Source organism: Bactrocera tryoni, chromosome 5 (genome assembly GCF_016617805.1).
Source record: "Bactrocera tryoni isolate S06 chromosome 5, CSIRO_BtryS06_freeze2, whole genome shotgun sequence".
In the NCBI taxonomy this organism is placed as follows: Eukaryota; Metazoa; Arthropoda; class Insecta; order Diptera; family Tephritidae; genus Bactrocera; species Bactrocera tryoni.
In genome coordinates this window covers 68,458,610-68,466,224 of record NC_052503.1, presented here as the reverse complement: position 1 = coordinate 68,466,224, position 7,615 = coordinate 68,458,610, and the positions used below count along the sequence as shown (strand labels likewise).

General features: G+C 37.9%; 1 protein-coding gene across 2 annotated transcripts; it reads right to left on the bottom strand.

The window, feature by feature from the left end:
* Positions 1–432: 432 nt before the first annotated feature.
* On the bottom strand, positions 433–6,743 carry LOC120778592 (heat shock 70 kDa protein cognate 1). 2 transcript variants are annotated; one of them, XM_040110464.1, is made up of 3 exons: positions 6,199–6,743; positions 5,705–5,978; positions 433–2,391 (listed from the first exon to the last, which is right to left on the bottom strand). In XM_040110464.1, exons 2-3 carry the CDS (start codon positions 5,907–5,909, stop codon positions 665–667), a joined length of 1,932 nt encoding a protein of 643 aa, XP_039966398.1. In that variant the 5' UTR covers positions 5,910–5,978; positions 6,199–6,743; the 3' UTR covers positions 433–664. The 2 variants fall into 2 exon arrangements, with proteins under 2 accessions (XP_039966398.1, XP_039966397.1); XM_040110463.1 differs by having other exon boundaries at positions 5,705–5,975; positions 6,199–6,742.
* Between the last annotated feature and the right edge of the window lie 872 nt (positions 6,744–7,615).

The following is a 7,615-nucleotide window of genomic DNA, read 5'->3' as shown; positions in this document are numbered from 1 at the left end:
TTAACGATTCTTCTTATTCAATATTTCGCATATTACAGCGAATTTTCCAACCAAGCTAATTCATAACCCTCGAGGTTATATTTCGAATATTAGTCAACATGCAAACGATTTCAAAATAATGTACATTCTAAAAAAGTACGAATTTCGAATATTAGTCAACATACGAAAAGCATGCAATTTCGAATCTAAGCTGACAAGAACAGTGTTCTTAAGTTTTCCTTGAAGTTATGTAGTTGATAAAAATGTATATTTTTTTGACTTACTCCCCAAAATTACAAACGTAAAATTTGATTTTAAGTATTCGTAATTTTTCAATTCAACCTTCTAATGCCAATTATTCAAAAATATGCATTAAACTACACAATAGTAGAAATATGTTCAAGCAACGCCTGAAACTATGCAATAAAAGTTGTAAAATAATAAACAATCACATAATAAACCACGAAAAATCGAAATTTGAAATTTATTATCCTTTCGTCAACATTTTCGAACAAGTTATGTAGTTTTTGTTGTTAAAAATTTATGTATAGATATGTAAAATAGATCATAATAAAATACGAATTGAAGCATCAGACAACAAGAAGTCTAAGAAAATGTTATTTAGAAAAATAAAGCAACGCCAAAAATATATATGACATAACGCTTTTTAGTTTTTCAAATACGCTCAGTCCACCTCTTCTATAGTTGGACCACCAGCTGCGCCGGAGGAGCCACCAGCACCCGGACCACCTGCATTTGGTGGTGGTGGTGGCACGCCACCTTGATACAATCGTGTTATAATCGGACTACAAATTTTCTCCAACTCTTTCTGTCTATATTCGAACTCATCCTTCTCCGCCTGTTGATTACTATCCAACCAGCTGATTGTCTCATCACACTTCTGCAATATCAACTGACGATCGCTGTCCGAAATTTTAGCGCGTATATTCTCATCATCCATTGTGGACTTCATCTGGAAGCAGTACGACTCGAGCGCATTCTTGGCATTAATGCGTTCACGCTGCTTTTCATCCTCGTTGCGATACTGTTCGGCCTCGTTTACCATGCGCTCGATATCGTCCTTGCTCAGACGACCCTTATCGTTGGTTATAGTGATTCGGTTTTCTTTACCAGTAGATTTTTCCACTGCCGTCACATTTAAAATACCATTCGCATCAATGTCGAAAGTCACTTCGATCTGTGGTACACCACGTGGTGCCGGCGGTATGCCGCTCAGCTCGAATTTACCGAGTATATTATTGTCTTTGGTCATGGCGCGTTCACCCTCGAATACCTGTATCAAAACGCCCGGCTGGTTGTCTGAGTAAGTGGTGAAAACTTGGGTTTGTTTCGTTGGTATGGTGGTATTACGTTTAATCAGCACCGTCATAACGCCGCCTGCTGTCTCGATACCTAGCGATAACGGTGTTACATCGAGCAGTAGAAGATCTTGCACAGCTTCGGACTTGTCGCCACAGAGTATGGCGGCCTGTACCGCAGCACCATAAGCAACGGCTTCATCCGGATTAATAGACTTATTGAGCTCTTTGCCATTGAAGAAGTCTTGCAGTAATTTTTGTACTTTAGGTATACGCGTCGAACCGCCAACCAAAACAATATCATGTATCTGCCCTTTATCCATTTTAGCGTCACGCAATGCCTTCGCCACCGGCTCCATAGTACCCCTGAAGAGGTCACCATTCAATTCCTCGAAACGCGCGCGTGTTATTGAAGTGTAGAAGTCTATACCCTCATATAAAGAGTCGATCTCAATGCTAGCCTGCGAAGAGGCTGAGAGCGTGCGCTTGGCACGTTCACAAGCTGTGCGCAGTCGCCTTAATGCGCGTTTATTCTGCGCTAAGTCCTTCTTGTATTTGCGTTGGAACTCTTGTACGAAATGATTCACCATGCGATTGTCAAAATCTTCGCCGCCCAAATGTGTATCGCCCGCTGTGGACTTAACCTCAAAGATACCATCCTCAATCGTAAGTATAGACACATCAAAAGTGCCGCCGCCCAAATCAAAAATGAGCACATTGCGTTCACTGGTGCCCTTCTTGTCCAATCCATAAGCGATGGCTGCAGCTGTTGGCTCGTTAATTATGCGCAGCACATTCAACCCAGCAATAGCGCCAGCATCTTTGGTGGCTTGACGTTGTGAGTCATTAAAATAGGCTGGCACAGTGACCACAGCATCCGTTACAGGCTTGCCGAGATAAGCTTCGGCAGTCTCCTTCATCTTCGTCAATACCATGGAAGAGATTTCCTCCGGGAAGAAACTTTTCTTTTCACCCTTATATTCGATGCGCATTTTCGGCTTGCCATTGTCATTGAAGACCTCGAAAGGCCAGTGTTTCATGTCACTCTGCACAGTCATATCATCGAACTTACGGCCTATCAGGCGTTTAGCATCTACATTTTGGAAGATAAGACCAGAGAAAATATGGTATCTTGGGGATATTATATGTATGCGTGTGAGGTTAAGTGCAAATGTGTAGTAAATGAATAGCAGTACTTAGTTAAATGAAGATTTCATGATAGTGTAGGCGCAGTTAGAAATAGAAACGACAGACCTGATACATTTTATGGCAGGCTGAATATTTTATTACATACATACATTTAACTTTAGTACAAAGAAAGTATTATAAAGAAATTAACATTACGGCTGACAACAAAAATGATTTAAATTTTTAATTTATTAGTCACATGACCAGGCAGAATATACATATTTACTCAAATTTTGAAGTGCAAGAACTCTCTGTATTATAGAACTGAAATGAGAGCACAAAAAATGGTTTTATATTAGAATCGACGCGGATTCAAGACTTTTAAATGTAAGGAATACATACAGAAGAGTATTAGAACATAAGGATTAAAATATAGTGTGCTAAACAGAATTGAATGTGGAGGAATTTATGAAGTTAAAATAATTTCGAATAGAAATACGCTCAAAACGAACAAAGAAATATAAAAACACCAGTTTATTTCATACAACTCATCTGATGAGTCAACGTTACGAGATTCTGCTAAAGATTTATGGTCCTTTCCGCGTTGGCCGCGGCGAATATCGCATTCGATGGAACGATGATTTCGATGAGATATATGTGCATTGACATAATTTAGCGAACTAAAAGACAGCGGCTACTCTGGCTAGGTCATGTCGTCCAAATGGACGAAAACACTCCAGCTCTGAAAGTATTCGACGCAGTACCCGTCGGGTGAAGCAGAGGAAAAGGAAGACCTCACTCCGCCACATTGCGAAGAAAAAAAGAAACAACTGGCCGCTTCAAAAAGTCTAGTTAAGGTTAAAAATTATTAACATTCAATTAGCCTGGTTCCCTGAACATAGAGGCATCCATGGAAATGAGCTTGCCGATATTCGAAAGAAGCTACGACAACCAGGTCAACGGTTTGAAACCGTTCTACACTGTGGACTGTCACACAATACGCGAGAAGCTACGGGAAGAAGAAAGTGACTGAAGAAATCGCCACTAGCAACATATGCCAGCGCTTCGCCAGGCGGGTTTGTATCTGCGAGTGTTCAATAAAAACCCATTTCAAGAAACTAACCGTTCTCCCGAGGAACAAATTAAGACAGCTAATGGGATTTTATACTGGTCACTGCAGGCTAAGGTGCCAACTGTATTGTTGAGTTACTGTTCTAATTACTGTCCTTACTGTGACCAAAGGTCCGAAACATCAGAGATACTTGATTGCCCCGCAATCAGAAGAAGAAGTCAGGATAACGTGTAAAAGAATCCTGTAAGAGAACACGTCACAACCCTTAAGACAGTAGTTTTTTAAGCACCTTTGGCTCAACTAAATAAAATTAGGTGTTGCGAAGCAGGAGAGGGCCCAGTAAAAATACATAGCATTTCTCAACTTTCAATCTATCTGTCTCAGGCTTGAAATAGCATGCCGAAATGTAACATTGCTACGAAAAAATCTTTCATTACCCGATATCCTTACTATGCAGACTTTATTACAGACGGAAATATTTACTCATTTCAAAATATTCAGTGTTAAGAACCAAACAAATTAGTTGTAGAGGCTTGATTTTTTACCGCTCTTCTTTGAAATCGTGATAAAGTAACAAAATACATATTTTTATCCATTACCCCTTCAGATCATTCAAAACTTTGGGCTATCCAAAAACTAGTTATTTTACTTCTGTCATGGGAGAAGAGTTATTTTATTCCAATAACCGTCCCGAGTACAGTGTAAATCGACATTATCCCTCTAGCGATGTTAGACACTTAAGTGTTTCCTAAACTTCCGAGTGAGCTTATTTATTTCCCGTTCCAATTTTCGTTGTCATACGCTTATTAGTGAATATAAAGAAAAATTTAATCATCCACTTTATACCACACATTGTAGTCTATAATGAGAGGTGTAAAATGATAGCAATATATACTATAAAATAAACAAATTTCAGTCTTGGACATGCGAAACAGTGCGGAGAGGCGGATAGACTGTCTGAGGCAACTGCAACGACTCAAACGTGACGACAAAATAAGATGTAGCGAGTAAACAGAAATCGTATCATACATATTCTATGAAAAATAGTTTTTTTAGAAATCGAGGCCAGAGTAAATGTGCGAAATTCCCATTATAGGAGCAACTATTGGCTATACAGACGAAATATGTAAACTAAACGGCACAAAATAACATGTGGCACAGTCATAAACAAGGGAGGCGTTGTTTGAAACACAACAATTTCTGAATCAATGAAATTTAAAATGCAACTAAAATTAGCAACACGACACAGGAACAATAAAAATGGACGTGGCAACAAAGTAAATTTTAATTGAATGAGCTGGTGAGAAAACAAACAAACTGAAAGACATTGGCCGCCGTAAATGTAAACTTTGGCACGCCATGAACGGGACGAATTGGCTGATGAGTTTGCCAAAAAATAAAGCGACAACACGTCAAATATATTTAAGACCCGAAAAATGATAAATAGAAGGCGACAAGTGCATAATGTAGCATGGCTAAATATGTACATACCTATATACCCATATTGTAACCACGAGACGGTGCCGCTGAACTACAAACAAACTGATACAGGGCGGTCGAAAAACAATAGCTAGAAACAGCTATGCTCGGAAACTGTTGTCAAATTTAAGGACACCGGCTGATCATTAACCTCAAGGACTTTTTTCAAATATTATGAATGCATTAAGGTGCAAATAAAAATATAGAAGATCAACGCAAGCAAAGTTCGACGAAAAACAGTATGCCTTTGGATATCCCATCAGCGTATGCCAACGACAATTAGGTACAAACAGTTTACAGTTCTCAGTATGCATATTCCCAAAATTTTTTTGGCGACTCTTTACTGTCATAACATTTTTTCTAGAATTGAAATAAAGGAAAGTACTTAACTGTTCTACGATTTTTTGAAAATAGAACCACAGTTCAATAAACTGATGTGTGATCATCGAAATTAAAGTATGAATAATCTTGCGAAAAATCAATTACACAAAGCTATGAAGAAGCTCACCCGAAGCTTCAAGGAACGTTCAAGAATTTACGGCAAAAATTGTAAAAGAGACTGCATTGTGATCACCTTTTAAATGGGCAAGTGCGAAATTTCATGTGGCGTGCATGATTTATAATGACAATGATAGTGGGTGGAGAATGCCTTACGACAGAATTATTAGTGTTCAATTGTTGTTGTAGTTTGCTTTTTCTTTTAGTTTTTTGCTTGCTTCAAACTCACCAAAGATAGTATTGTTCGGGTTCATGGCAACTTGATTTTTGGCCGCATCGCCAATTAGACGCTCCGTATCAGTGAAGGCCACATAGGATGGAGTCACCCGATTGCCCTGGTCATTGGCGATAATGTCCACTTTGCCATGTTGAAACACACCGACGCATGAATATGTCGTGCCAAGATCAATGCCGACAGCAGGCGCTTTAGCCATATCGCAAAAACTCTTGTTGCTGTGCTATACCTTTTCGTGTTGTTGTTGTGGTACTAGCTGTGTTAGCTGCTTTAATTATAGCGTATGCGCGTTCGATTGACAACATACATACGGGTGTGTGGCGACAGTTTTGTTGGCGTCGGCGGCAGCATTGACGAGTGCACAGCCAAACAAAATGTGCATGTGAATGTACCAAATTTAGTTGCACCAAATTATGCAGCAAGAATGTGCGAATTGCATAAGTATTAATAGGATTTTGCATTTTCACGAAAATTCCACACAAACTTACCGCTTTTAGCTAGGCAGGTTAAAATTGGTTGTCAATTATATTTAGCTAATCCTAAATCTAGACACGCTTTTAGAATGCGTAACGGTATAGGTATAGTGATATGATAAGGAATAGCAGGACGAAGGTTAGCACTCGTAGAAATTCTAGGGTTTTCTCTCTTTGCAGCTCCACTGCGGCGGCGTTCGCATATGCGCTATAACGGCACGAACGCGTAGAAAATTACACAAATTTAACAGCAAAAATTTGTCACAAGGTTAATTAGCGAAATTCGATTTTTTTTTTCATACACTCAGCACTTTATTTAGCAATGATTCGCTATTGAAGTTCGATTTTGAATTTCTTTTTGCGTTTTTTTAATTGTTTTGGTATTTAAAATTTTTGAAATGCTATCTATTTTTGTTTGTCGTCGGACTTTTTCACACAAATCAAATATTTACGTTAGCAAGTGTTGTATACTCGTGCATTGCTCGCAAGTGAATGAGCTGAAATGATCGGATTTAGTATTTTCTAAATATTTTCGATATGTTTAGAAAGCGCTGTTAACCGATTCTCGCCCGGAAGACATAGAGCGCGACAGAGTGCAAGCGATATCTGTCAAATATTTAAATACACACATTCTTATGGACACAATTAAGTAGTTGTGCAGCTGCCTCAATAACTGTGTCCTTAAGAACTTGTGCATTTTAATATTTGACAGATGCCGCGCTCTATGTGTTGCATTCGGCGAATTTTCTCGATCAGTTTATTAGAAATTAGCAGCATTTTGCAAAATGTCTGATTCTCTTTTATCATGCTCTGTTTTTCATAGCTTCTTCGCATTTCTCTAGCAAAAGCGTGGGTAATCAAGTAATTATTAGTAGTTCGCCAGCCGCCAGGCAGAGCCCACCCACATTACAAGTATGAACCTCTCGCTGGAAGTTAAAGTACAAATTGTATATACCGTTAACCGTTACCAACTTCGAAATTTTGTAAAACACTAATATATTATTGCAAAAGTTAATTATTAAGTTTTATTGATGCGTTTAGTAATGCATATGTTGTATTATTCCATAATTTTTTCATTATCTCTGCTTTTATTTCATTAACTGTAAAAGTTTTGTATTTTTTTCAACAAGTGAATACTTTTTCGACCATTTTCTCTATATCATTTTTGTTCAATTAATATTACAATATTAATTTGCTTACATATTTACCAAATTATACTTCTAAAACGTCATCTTGTGTTATTAACTGATTTTTTTTACTTTTCAGACTGTTTGCATACTCCTGTTTACATTTAATGCGCAAATTTATTAATAAATTCTTATTAAAATATTTCTTGTTATTCTTAAATGTTTCATTGTTTATTTGTGTAGGTATTTTCATTGTTAATTTAGAATTCAATTCCACTACGGGTACACTGTTTGTTGCTGTTTGC